The 14,171-nt window shown below is 43.5% G+C and overlaps 1 protein-coding gene across 1 annotated transcript in view; it reads left to right on the top strand.

Moving 5' to 3' along the window:
* The window catches only part of LOC124776205, a 332,368-nt gene that overhangs the window by 223,379 nt on the left and 94,818 nt on the right, over positions 1-14,171 (top strand). The window contains exon 3 of the mRNA XM_047251046.1: positions 11,097-11,251. Coding sequence (XP_047107002.1) covers positions 11,097-11,251 — 155 coding nt within the window. The remainder of the gene's footprint in view (positions 1-11,096; positions 11,252-14,171) is intronic.

Below are 14,171 nucleotides of genomic sequence, written 5' to 3'. Positions count from 1 at the left end.
CGTCAGCATCACAAAGCATCCTCTGATAAAGCGGCATCTGTGTGACAATGGTTTATGGACGACAGTGGGGATGAGTTCGCTCCAGACCCAGCGTCTAACATCACCACCTTCTTTGGTTTTGGTTCTTGAGGAAGGCGCCATTCCTCCACAGACACTGACACCTCTTTGAAAGTTTCTCCAGCAGATTTAAAGTTGCAATAAAGGCAGACGTTGGACACATCCCTTATCAATATCCATTAACAGTTGTCTCACACACGCGCACAGACAGTATGTACGAAAAATGTTACAGCGGCTTTGCTCGATTTCCTAATCATAATAACTGAAACGTGACTCCTTGGAATAGTCTTCATGCTGCTGCAACAATTTTTAAATGTGGACGTTTCCATTTTTAACAAATATCTATGCATAATGCGAAAGAGGCCGTTGATTTGATAGATTGAAGGAAACCGAATTATGTTTCAAACTCTGAGGTCAACAGAGCAAAACAGATCTGTTCCAATATTCTTAGAGGTTCGAAATATTGTAAGGAACGGAAGGAAAGGGAACACTATATGAACGTGTGAACTTTCATGTCAAATATCCTAAAAGATTGGACAGTATCCAGAAACTTACGGAAGTTCAACTTCATGCGTCTTTCAGTCGCAAACACCCATAATATTTATGGGACATTCCATACAAGACGAACTACACCAGGAAGTTTCTGCTGGAAATTAACTACTTGCGCGCGCGATAGCAAGCACGCTGAGAGGTCGAACTACCACCCAACTATACCGGCTAATAAACAATAGAATAGCGCCTGTATGGAAGTAAAGGATGCCTCTAAGGACTGGAACATTATTTGTAAGAACGTTCACAAGTACCAAATATAGATTGCAATCTTACCAACACCCTGCCACACAGATAAGTTAGTGGATAGAACGTCGTGTGGGAATGAGGTAGAAAGAATATTTGATCTGCAGAATAGCAAGACTGTAAATTTCACTATAATCAGTGCTGCAACCATAGAAACTACTATCCAACGACGAAGAAAAATGCCTGGTCATGGTTGATAAGAAGAGCGATCATGTCTTGCCTGCAGATTATACATTGCAACCCAGGCCCAAAAACTAAGGCACTAAATGTAGGCAAAAGTATTTAAACTGTACCTCAGTATTTGAATTATTGGAAATAGAGGCGTAAAAAATGAGAGGGAGAGGGGGGGGGGGGGGGGGGAGAGAGAGAGAGAGAGAGAGAGAGAGAGAGAGACGCAAGCGTACGCGCGTTGATCGAAATATTGTAGCACATTCGCAATTTCGTCATGCAGACGTGAAAACTCTACGTAATGAAAACAATGTAGAAATTTTGGACAGTACTCACATAAAAGGATTTACCTTTGATCAGCAAGTAATTCCCGTTTTAATCAGTTACATCTGTACATGCGCAGGGAAGCGTTCAGCTGAAATAACAAACTGTCTCTAAAACAGATATGAGATTGGCAGTATGCTCAAAACGTTTGGAAAACTACCCTTGTAATCCTTATAACACCACAATGAATTCTTTATCGTCAGTGAACTTAGGAACCTGGGCTGTTTATTAGAATTTCTCCTCTACAACGCGATTATCTTTCTAAATGCATATCCATGAAATCATAAATAAATGATTTCTCATGTTGCAATGTCTTACTGTGCGCAGTGAGAAGTAAAATTGATTTAAAGTGCGAGATCTGAAATACATTCCGGAAGTTCTAATGTTCGTTCCTCGACTCCATTTTTCCTTCATAAATTAAACTACAGAGAGTTTTAAATCGTAAAATAGTCCCACACACGTCCCTTGACTAAGCCATAGTACATTGCAGCAGTAAATAGTGTTTGCATACACTAAGTTCAATTATATCCAAAACTTTAGCAGTGGAACAATGCGTGCGAGTTTAGAAATTTTATTGTATGTAGCACCAGTTTCTTCACGTGCGCAAAGCCTACAAATTTAGCCAGAGTGCTTTATAATTTACAGAACAATGAATACCATTTGTTGATCATTGTAATATTTTGCTCTTTCCTTATCAACCAAACCCTTACATTTTTTCTGCTTGGTGTTGTAATGTTGTTTCATAGCAAATCTGCAGTACGCATCGATTACGCAGGTGCATAATAGACTCTAAGAACTCATACTTCTCTTGTGATTCCCACTCATTTTAAAGGCTTGTGAAAATAGGTCGTTAGACCGCCTCTTCTTGTGCAAAGAGCCCTGGACCTGTGAACTGCCTTCGCACCACAAACAACTAGCGATGACACAACGATTCTGCCGAGTTGAAGAGACTTGTGCCGACCGACAAATGCTACACCATACTACTAAATGAAATGTCCCGCTGCACCAAGTACTTCCAAGAAGGCCCGAGACAGGTCGAGCTGCGGCCCACAGATCTGGACCGCGAATGGTTTGGCACGCCGTCGCCGAACCTGATAAGTAAGGACAAGCTTCGAGGGAATACAAATGAAGTATCTGAGATGGACGACATAGCTGTGCCTGATCACTTTCCCATGTTATTGTATTTTTATCGCATTTCCAGTGACACTGATGGTTTAGAGCATCCTTTCACTGAAACGAGGAAGAGGGCAAGTTGCCACGTTGTTAAACATTATATGCTGAACCGAAAAAAACAAAGAGAGCCTGCATAAAAAGAAACTAATGCCACAAACAAAGTAAGATAGTGAATCAGTCAAGACGACGACGACGACGACGACGACGACGAAGCAGCATATGATGACAATCGAACTGCTGGTAATGATGATACTGTAGCCCTAACCTCTAAAAGAAATAAGTACTAATTACTGGAAAAAAGAGCAGCTCATTGCCGTTTTTAAGAAACGCCGTAAGACAGATGCACACAATTATAGACCTATATCGTTGACGTCAATCCGTTGTAGAATTATGGAACATGTTTTATGCTCACTAACTGTGACATTTGTGGAAAATGAACATGGATTCCGCAAACGGAGATCCTGCGAAACTCAGTTCGCTATGTTCCTCCATGAGATCCACAGCGCAGTGGACAACGGTGCTCAGCTTGATGCCGTGTTCCTTGATTTCAGTAAGGCATTTGACACCGTCCCGCATTGCCGTTTAATGGAAAAAACACAAGCTTACGGAGTATCTGAGCAGACCTGCGATTGCAGACAGAACTAAACAAGTCGCTCTTAACGGAACTAAATCGACAGATGTAATACCCGGATTACCACAGGGAAGTGTGATAGGACCATTGCTATTTACAATGTATATAAATGATCTAGTAGGAAGCGTCTGATGCTCCTTAAGGCTACTCGCAGATGCAAAATGCAAACGTCGTGTGACTAGGGCCTCCTGTCGGCTAGACCGTTCGCCTGGTGCAAGTCTTTCGATCTGACGCCACTTAGGCGATTAATCGCAGATGATGCAGTTGTCCATAACAAAGTAACAACGCCAGAAGACAGTAAGAATTTGCAGAACGGCCTGCAGAGAACTGATGAATGGTGCAGGCTCTGGCAGTCGACGCTGAACGTAAATAAATATAAAATACTGCGCATATATTTGAAAAGAAATCCACTGATGACAAACAGCTGGAGACAACGTCTGCCGTAAAATATCTAGGCGTAACTATCCAGAGCGACTTTAAGTGGAATGACGACATAAAACAGATAGTGGGAAAAGCAGATACCAGACTCAGATTCATCCGAAGGATCTTAAGGAAATGTAACTCAGCTACGTAAGAAGTGGCTCATAATGCGCTTGTTTGCCAGATTCTTGAGTATTGTTCATCTATCTGGAATCCCTATCAGGCAGGACTGATAGAGGAGATAGATCCAACGTAGAGTGGTGCGTTTCGTCACGGGATCGCTTAGCTGGCGATAGTGTGTCGCGGAGATGCTAAACAAACTCCACTGGAAGACGTTACAAGAGAGGCGTTGTGCATCATCATCATGGAGAGATTTACCATAGAAATTTCGGGACAGTACTTTTCAGGAGTCTGACAACATATTACTCCCCACATACATCTCGTGTATTGACTAAGAGGAGAAAATTCGAGAAATATGAGCCAATACAGAGGCTTACCGACAATCATTCTTCCCATGCACTATTCGCGAGTGGAACAGGATTGGAGGTATCAGATAGTGGTACCGAAAATACCCTCCGCCACACACCATTAGATAAAAAAAGTCAAACCTATAACAAGACATCTTCGTCTGCTGCTTATCGTGGATGTGTCTGCATTGTTGAAAGATTATATGTTCACTAGAAATAAATTCTTTGTAAAAAAAAAAAGGAAAACTTACCTCCGCTCGAGGTAATGGACTAAAGTGAATGCGTGTCTAACAGCTAAATACACGGACCAGTAAATCTGCAACGACCACTCAGCTGTCACATGGGAACAGGTAGACACTTCCCACGGGGCCGCATAGGACATGAGACAAAGGCTTGGGAAACGTTATTACTGTGGCACGTCAGGAAACAGGGCTGTGACCATGAGTTAAACGCTAGGGGGGACACAGAAGTCAGTCTGAGACGTTCGTTGCCTCGTCCTTCGCGACGCAGTAGCACAGCGCTGTTCCTCGCGCGAGTGTGTCACGAATCCGCGCGCTCCTAGCTATGAGCGGTGCGTCACAAAGGCTAGGCGACGTATTGCAACGTGTGTGGTTCAGGAAATGTTCGTTGCAGTATGCATTTCGATTCTCAGCTTTGCCACGCTTGTAAAATAGTCTCGATCACAAGTTGTGTAGGAGTAAGAAACGACAAGGAAGCAGTTGTGAGGCGTTTCAAGTAACCGCTCAGGCTGTTCTCTCGTTCACGTGTAGTGGTTTCTGGAAACCACGGAGAATCTAGATCAAGATGGATGGCCTTTGATATTCACCTTAAAGGAATTTGAGTGTACAGAGCCTGAGTCATTTCACCACATTTCTCTGTGCAGAGCTACTCAAAAAAGAGGCAATTTAGCAAACTACCTGCGCTGCGACTGCTCTGTGACTGGTGGAACTTCAGTTTCGTAGATCCTTAGGTTTAAAGGAGATAACTAGGACATTTTAAGCAACCAGGTATTTCTTGTGCTACAGATATAGTTTCGTAACGAGAATGCCACCTTTCATAATTATTCGTCGGTCCACTCCGTTAGATTTGAGTGGCGTGCAGCTCACGGCCTAAGTAGTAACGAAACATGTCAGTTGTTGACAATCTGTGGCGCTTGGTAGGACAGAGAGTCAGTGTTTTCCTGTGAGGTAATCGCTAACGTTAGTAAGTGCTGTACTGAAAGAGCTGTGCTAAATCCTCCATTTTATGCGACGATTTCGCGAACAATCGTTGTTGCGGTTCTCAAAATTTAACTGCCAGCGTGTTAATAGTTTCTTGTTCACGTGTTGACTGAATGTCGAGAACCATTTTTATGCCTAGCTTGGTAGTCATAAGCAAAGGTTCTTAAAACTAGGTAATCGTTGATAAACAGCAGCACTCTACACGGCAAAATACTGTCGTGGAGAAGACATCGATAAATTTGTCACAGTGAGTGTTGCCCAAAGCCATTTTATTACTGCGAACTGAAGAGAGTTGCCCTATTCTGTACGAGATAAAGTGTGAGAGATTTTAGGGCATTCTTTAACAGGCGTCACAGTGATTCAGCACACTCTATTGTGGAGTGGGATAGCTGACGCAAGGGGACAAACACAGCATGATTCACAGTTGAAGAACAATCCTGGCAATTTATTTAAAAAAATTACGGCAAAATATGTTAATTTCCTTTTTAATTAATAAAAATAGCAATCAACTTACAGAGGCAGTCAGAACAGAAGAGATTATTGCCAAAACACCACGTTAGAGGTTCTATTCTTTTACTTTACACTAATTCAACCAGACGCCCTTGTCTTTATTTCAGTCGAATCATTTTATTTTAAAACCGTGAAGTTAACTGATTTGACAAATTAAAAAATAATTTAAAATCAGAAACTTTGAATGAAATGAAATGACTTGATAGAAGTATCAAAGAATTAAAATTTTATCGTCTTAAAACCTTGGAATTAAATGATTGGTTAAAGAATGACTCAAACATTAAACGCCAAAATATGAGGGGGGAATACAGTCGTGCAGTGCTAAAAATCAGTTCATTAAATTACACCAAGTTCAGTACGACGGCTCGAAGCACTACGGCCTGCCAAAGCAAGCTAACACACACCCGAGTCAGACAGAGCATTACAAAAATCAATAACAACCAAAAACTAAAATTAGATTAGTTACTGGTCGAATAAAACACACACACACACACACACACACACACACACACACACACACACACACACACACACACACACCAAGAACTGCGACCGAACGAAGACCAATTCTAACATGGTACTTCTCAATACCAAATGCGTAAAATTTCCTCAAGTATTACTAAAAATTAAAAAAAACTTTGGCTTACTTTTAATTCATTAAGTAAAATCTGTAGGTTATTTTATAAAATTTATTGCGAGTTTAAATAACCACTTCAAACGTTTCACAAATGGCGCCAAGGTCATAATTGCGGCTAGAGAGGAGTTTCAGGAGACCCCTACTACTAAGAGAAATAGGTTATAATAACCCGGCCTGCAAATTAGTGGCCGTTAAAGCAAAAGAAATAGTAGGGAGCAGGAAGTTAAACGCCAGATCACGGTTAGAATGTGCTCACAACCCATCAGCTCAAGACGTAACAAGCGTACAGGGAGCTTAATCATTGATTACTTAAGGCAGCTTAAATAATTATACATACAAGAAGCTCCAAATATGTCAGGAGAATCGAAATCCTGAAGACAACTCACTATAATACGTAAACTCCGGACCTTATTGCTGTACCACCTCAAATAGTAGGGAATGGCAGTTGAAGCTCACGAGCTTGCTCGGCATTTCACTACTTGTTGGTTTTAGCCTTAATCTTGAGATAGTCTCTTTTTTTTTCCTGGGATCATCTGGAAACAAATCCAACTTCTTGATACAGACCAAGTATAAACAGTTCGAAACGTCCTACAAATTCAGGTAGGACGCTTTGCGGCCATAAACACGATAACTATGCACAAATAAAAGTCCGCAAGGACTTATATAAAACCCAAGTCAACCGGTATTAAAAACACTGCAGGAGCGCTCAGATAGTAGCTCCACTACGAGGCACCAAAGTCTACGACGCAAAACTATCTAAAACTGCTCATCACAAGCGTAATAACAGGAACGGGTCGCCGACAACTGGCAGAGAATAGTAACAAACGCAAGGTGATCTCTCAGAGGCTTGCTTCTCAGGGCTAGTGTCACCAGAGACGAATAACTGACGCGCCTCAGCGCTCTGCGTGTAACTTTGCGTTCAGCTCGCACCGGCCAGCCAAGTACGCTCCTGCCAAAACAGCAACACAGCTCTCCAAAGCCAGCGCGACACCATTGTCCCGCTAGTACCAGTGCCGCCTCACGCAACGGTCCCAGTCAGCCCGTGCTTTTCGGAGCACTCTGCCCCGACTGCCACGCGCAGGCGTTGTCGTCCCGCCGCCGAGCCGCAATTTGGCAGAGATGCAAACACGATCAAGCTTCAGAGAGGTCGAGAGAGCAATACGGCTCAGTGTGGATCACGTCCGACTTTTAGTCAATAGCAGCACTTGGCGGGGATTGTTATTCCTTGTTTACATAACACTATCAGTGTCTTGTAATATACACGCGCAAGTCACATTAATGGGACCACCGGCTCTGTTCGACGTCAACGTGCATAATCACCCACGAATAGCAGGCAGTGGCATCAGCAGTGGAGGGTGTGCAAAGTGTGTCGAGGGAACGCGAAAAAACAGCGCAGTCGTTGTCGTAACACGGAAAATGGAGCGATTTATCTGACGTGCAAAAGGACATCGTTGGTTTTCGGGCCAAGAGTGGAAGCATCCCCGAAAAAGTTGAATTTGTATACTGTTCACGTGCCGCCGTGGTTAAAATATACCGCGCATGGCAAAAATGGCACTATCCAAAACCGGGCCACAGATGACACGGCTGAACGACTGCTGCCGGGATGTGTACGGGCGAATAGACGTCCAAATGTTCAGCAACTGCCAAGATGAACCGAGATGCTACCGTGTCTCCGTACAGCTAACTTTTTGCTGCTATGGCCTCCACGGCGGGCGCCTGCACTGTTCATCGGCGACGAAGGCTGCAATTTGCCCGCCATTACCGGAAATGGACGTCCATTGAGTGTCGACAGGAGGCCTTTGATGATGAATCGATTTTTATGCTATATCGGACAAATGCCGCTGGATTGTCGGAAGGGTCCAGACCGGAGGAGGGAACATTATGGTCTAGGGAATGTTTACGTAGCATTCCCTGCGTGATTTTGTCCTTTTGGAAGGCACAATGGATCAACACAAGTATGCGTCTATCCTTGGGGGCCCTGTTTTTCCTCGGCAGGATTTCATCCGGCAGAAGGACAATGCAACTTGTCACACAACTCGCAGTGTGCGTTCTTGGTTCGAAGAACACTAGGACGATTTTACCGTACTTCCTTGGTCAACAAACTCCCCGCATTCAAACTCAATCGAGAATCCGTGGGATCACCTCGATCTGGCTGTTCGCATTATTTATGTCAGCCGAGGAACTTATCACGGCTGGGCACTGCACTGTAGTCGGCATGGCTTCCCGAACCTCCTCGCTCTCTTCCTGCACGCCTCGCTCCACAAAAGGTCCTTATTCAGTTATTTGATAGGAGGTCACTTTGAATTGCCAGGAAAGTGTGTAAAGATTGCGAGACAGTTCTCAGGAGCAGCCGAGAATGGGCAACGGAAATGGTTCAAATGGCTCTGAACACTGGGACTTAACATCTGAGGTCATCAGTCCTGTAGAACTTAGAACTACTAACCTAAGGACATCACACACATCCATACCCGAGGCAGGATTCGAACCTGCGACCGTAGTGGTCGCGCGGTTCCGGACTGAAACGCCTAGGACCGCTCGGCAACGATGATGCGAAATTAAAGGTGCTTTTTCCCATAAAGGGAAGGAGATGTTAAGAAATTTTTGCCCTAGATGGGTTTTCCTCTTCTGTGTTAGTTTCTGGAGTTCAATCCGTGTGGTTGGCCTCAGATCGTTGATCATTTGTTCTTAACTGGATCTTCACTTTTGATTATCCTGTTGCAAGTTGCTCATGCTTGGAATGCTGGTTGGCGTCGCCAGGTATCGGGACCAGACTCGTCTCTTTCTGCGATGTAATATTTCCTCCGAACGTCTGGAATCTAGAAGTGTGCACGACCTGTAGAAAAGGATCGCCCAGTTTCGCTGAAGCGTTCCCGAAAAACGTTTGGTCTTTGCGTCTCCCGGCATTTGATCTCGCTCCTCACGTAGTGCCACCCTTAGTGCTCAGTTCTGCAGTGTTCGGAACTTCTTCACATGCTTTTTCGCGGCGTTATCTCATACCATCACAGCGTGATCGCGTACAGGTCTGAGTAGCGCATTCTGCAGTATCGTGCCGACCTGCGGCAGCGGAGCTAATCTTGAATTTAGCACCAGGTAGACGGTGATGCGTCGTTCAGACCTATTCTTAATTTCAGCTTTCTGCCATCATGTTCGACGCTTGTCACAGGCTTATTTCACATCTATCCGGGAGCCGGCAGCCGGCACCGTCTAGCCGGTTGTGAGGGTGTGGCGCCTACGGGACGTTTCACACCTGGCCGACAGACTATGTGGACTGTGTCGGCCCGATGTCGGTGTCGTGTGGAAATACCGGCGCAGGTGGTGGGGTATGCAGAACAGTAGAGCGCTACACATATACCCGACAACTATCGCGTGCCGGCCGGTTGTTTTTTGCTTTGTTGGTGGTTCAATCTGTTGTGGACATTTCTAGTCAAGGTGGAAATTGATATCGAAATCCTTATGAGATTAGTTCAGGAACGACCAGTTTTGTGGGACAAGACTTTAGGTACTTATAAGGACAGAATACAAACACGGAATGCATGGATCGAAGTTTGCAAAGAACTGAACGAAGGCTTTGAATGGATGTGTGACAAAGACAGAGACGACTATGGTAAGTACAAATCTTTATTTTTACGTTAAATACAAAAAAAATTACATCAGTGGCACATTAAAATTTAGATAACTGTCATTTCACAGATTCCTCCAGTGTCATAAAATAATCCGCCATCATTTTTCGTACATTATTGGCAGAAATTCCCCCACGTACACATTCACTTCTTGGTATAGTTTCAAGTCCAGTTATGGACAGAGTACCTTCGGTATTGTGCAAAACACACGCCTTTTGAATTTGGGAATTTGTGGTAAGGTCTTATGGGACCAAACTGCTGAGGTCATCGGTTCCCAAGCCTACACACTACTCAATCGAACTTAAACTAACTTACGCTATGGACAAAACACACACACACACACACACACACACACACACACACACACACACACACACACACACACACACACACACACGCCCGAAGGAGGACTCGAACCTCCGACGAGAGTAGCACGAACCGTGACAAAGCGCTCTAGAGCGGGCGGCTACCCCTCGCGACTGACTCTATTTGCCAACATCTGTATAGGCTGGATACATTCTCGGAAGGATGTATTAACACGTTGAATGGAACTCTTCATTCGTGCATGTATATCGTCAGAAGTTCGTAAACTCATCCGAAAATAATTAAAAATCTTATTTTCATCTCCCCTTAATTTTTCGAAAAGAACAAGGAATGCATCCACTTCGTCTCTTCTCATACTGAGTGGATGGACCCAACGGACTCTTCTTCTTCTTCTTCTTCTTCTTCTTCTTCTACTGTTTTTCAAACGTCTGTACGAGAGATACCACGCTAATAACTGGTCGTGCTCCATTTCTTGTCGAGGTCAACTGAATATGTACAAGACACGAAAGGACGGCACAGCATGCCGTGCACTGCCAGCTACGTATGAAGAGGCGGCAGGTCCCGTGTCGGCCCGGAAAAAATACCGGCTTGTCGGCTGCCGGGTTGACGTGAAATAAGCCTAACGTGACGCTAAGGTGGCGTACCAGCCGCGCCAAAGAAATGCGTTGCCTACGATGTTTATTTCCTGAAACAGGCTACTTTCAGAAACTGTCGCAGTCTCAGCAGGGCTGTCTGTGTTGTGTGTTGCAGCGGTCTTCGTGCTGTACCCGTACCTGACGATCCACATGCGCGAGCTGGGCATCAACGTGGAGGAGACGGCCATCATGTCGGCGGTGACGCCGGTCGTGGCCATCGTCATGCCGCCGCTCGCCGGCATGGTCGCAGACCGCATCGGCAACTTCAAGGTGAGGGCTCTAGGACCGCCCCGGCCGCCTACTCTCATTCGTTTTGCTTTCGGAAGACACACGATACAGCTGCATCGAACTGCGCGTAATCTCGCTCGCCGTTGGTCTAGAATTTCCCAGACCGCTTCTTCTCCTGATATCCCTTTCGTAGTTTTATTTTAAACCGCGACGAGACATGGATGTGTCTGAATATCTCACCTGTTAACAGGTTTGTTCGTGGCTTTTTTTTTTCTTAGAAATTCTCAGCGTGCAGTGACGTAAATGTCTTAACTGCTGTAACACCTGTACGAATGGACATTTTCTCTAAACTCGTACGTGTGTATACAGTAATGCTGCAATTAAACTTAACATACGGCCAGTGTCAATTTGAATAAAATCATTTCTGATGCTAGGTCACGTTATTATGAACCTAAAGCTGCGAAATGGAAGTTCCTACCGTCTTCGCAGCGTGTTTGTTCCGGCCGACTAACTGCACGTTAGCCTCTCCGAAGAGGACTGCCCTAAAGATGGTCGAAACGGCGGTTTTGTTCAGTTTTCGGTAACGATGCAGCATAACATCAAAACTGTTCTTATTGCACTTACTTAAAGTTCATTAAAAAAAAGTTACACGTTATTAAAAGAAAGTACTCAAATCATAAGCTCAATGGAGATACTCTGCCAGAAATACAGTTAACGGATAAGTACACTGTCCGTTCTTCGGTCCCATTCAGAGCTAAACTCTCTGACAGAATTAACGGCAATGATATGCAACATTTCAGTTTCTCTTTTTTTCTTTTTTACTGGAAACACGAGGAAGAGTAGCTGTTTCTTTAAAAATTAAGTGAAACTCGTGCTGTCAGTTTTCTACATTTTTTCCAGAGACAGATACTTCCCTTTCAATGAAATTTGCAGTTTTTATCTATAGTAAGAAGATTGAAAAAGTCCGTCTTTGAATTGTCAAGACATCCCGTGGGTAAGGTACCAGGCAGAGCTACAAGCGACGATGTGTTTTCTCAGTTACTATTTTTTTTAAATTCTTCTGTATTAACAATTGCGTGTTTGACACCCTATCTTCTCCCCCCCCCCCCCCCCCCCCTTTTTCTCCCACCGCCCCTATACTAACATGAAACGCCTCCTCTTTATGTCATCTTGTTTATACACCACAGTGGATATGACAGAGTTTTGTTTTAAAAAGAGAGGGTCACTCCTGATTCTAAAACAGAGGGACACTCCTTACGACAGATGGGATAAAACGGTAGCCAACTTCTGTTGCTCGGCCGCCCTCGAACTTCTGCAATATGTAATAATTTATTATTATTATTAATATTATTAGTCAGAATGTGATATGTGTGTTGCTTAATAAGGTGAAGTACTACCCTGACCGGTTCAATAAAACCCTTAGTTACTAAGCTATGCTGTAGCATATGAATCTGCATGCCCAAGAAAACAAAATGGTAAAGGTACTTGTCCGTCAGTATTATGCGCCTACTAAATTAATATGTGCAACGAAAATGGATATTGGTCCCTCGCTATCGAATATGCCACCATATACCTCAGTAATATGCACATACACATCATACTCAGCAGGGAGCAATCTTCTAAACAGCAGCTAACAATTTGTCTTTTTTTCATCTTAATCCTGACTTAATGTAAAGAAACGTTATTTGCTAATGACTTGAGATTGTTGCGTGTAATTAGTTTAGTTAACTGTTTGTGCCATCTTAGAGCATTTACGAGATAACATCGTTTGCAACAAGTGTGAACAATAAGGAAGCCTCGTAGCATGGAACTGCTTTGAGTAAAGACAATAAATGAAACGACTTGGCTCAGACGAAATAATTTAGAGAAAATGTTAAAAATGTTTGTTGTTCTAAAAGGAATGAGACACATTTAAAAATCCCTCATGGGTCATCAGAATAGCAAACTCAAATAAGATTTTCTGACACAGTAATCAATACATACTCTTAACGCACAACTTGTAACAAGGCAATGATTTTTTTTATAACGCAGGAAGGGATGATAACTTTCAATCTACAGCACGCTAGATTGCAAAGATAACATTCGACCCTATAATAAGCTTCCAGTTAGCTAAAATGAACAGTTTCACCACATGGAAGAATATCGTCGCAAGTGTGTTCGCGGAGTGGTAACAAGTTAACACTGCTGATATTTTGAATACACTCCTGAAATAATCGTTTTCTTCTGCGATGGCCTCAGTCTCAATAAATCTGAAGAGCGACATTTTTCCGCCAGTATGTACGTCTTTATTTTTCGTGCTACTGTTTTTTGGCACTGCCCAGTGTACAGCTTCCATCAGACCGCGAACTTTCTCATACGCCGATGATGAAAACCGGCTACAAAGATACGAAATGCATCAGTGGAGAAACTGAGGTTGCTCAAAGAGCTTATGTAGATAAATTGAAGCTAGCTATAACAGAAACAGGTAAAGCACTGTAAAGACAACCCACTATTGGAGAAATGAAAAACATAGTGAACCAAAATAGAAACTGCAGATGAACAGACGTCTTTCATCAATCTAATACAGAGTTGATTTTAAAAATCTGATTTCATTGTTAACACAGCAGCAAACTCGGAGGGTTTCTTCTGACTGTATTACTGGATTTCGTTCTGGTCGTTAGCGACCGAAACAGACTAAAAAAACACGGGAATGACATGAAGTATAGTAGTCCTCCAGTGAATTTTCAACTGACGAATAACGCAGCTTTGCATGACGTACCGATTGTAGTACCACAAAGCTAACGAGACACTAGAGCCTGAAGAAATCTGGAATCGCTACAGTAGTTGCTAAGGTCCAAATGGTTCAAATGGCTCTGAGCACTATGGGACTTAACATCTATGGTCATCAGTCCCCTATAACTTAGAACTACTTAAACCTAACTAACCTAAGGACATCACACAACAGCCAGTCATCACGAGGCAG

This window comes from Schistocerca piceifrons, chromosome 1 (genome assembly GCF_021461385.2).
Source record: "Schistocerca piceifrons isolate TAMUIC-IGC-003096 chromosome 1, iqSchPice1.1, whole genome shotgun sequence".
NCBI lineage: Eukaryota > Metazoa > Arthropoda > Insecta > Orthoptera > Acrididae > Schistocerca > Schistocerca piceifrons.
Note: the sequence above shows the minus strand (reverse complement) of the source record. Positions and strands in the feature narration are given on the sequence as shown.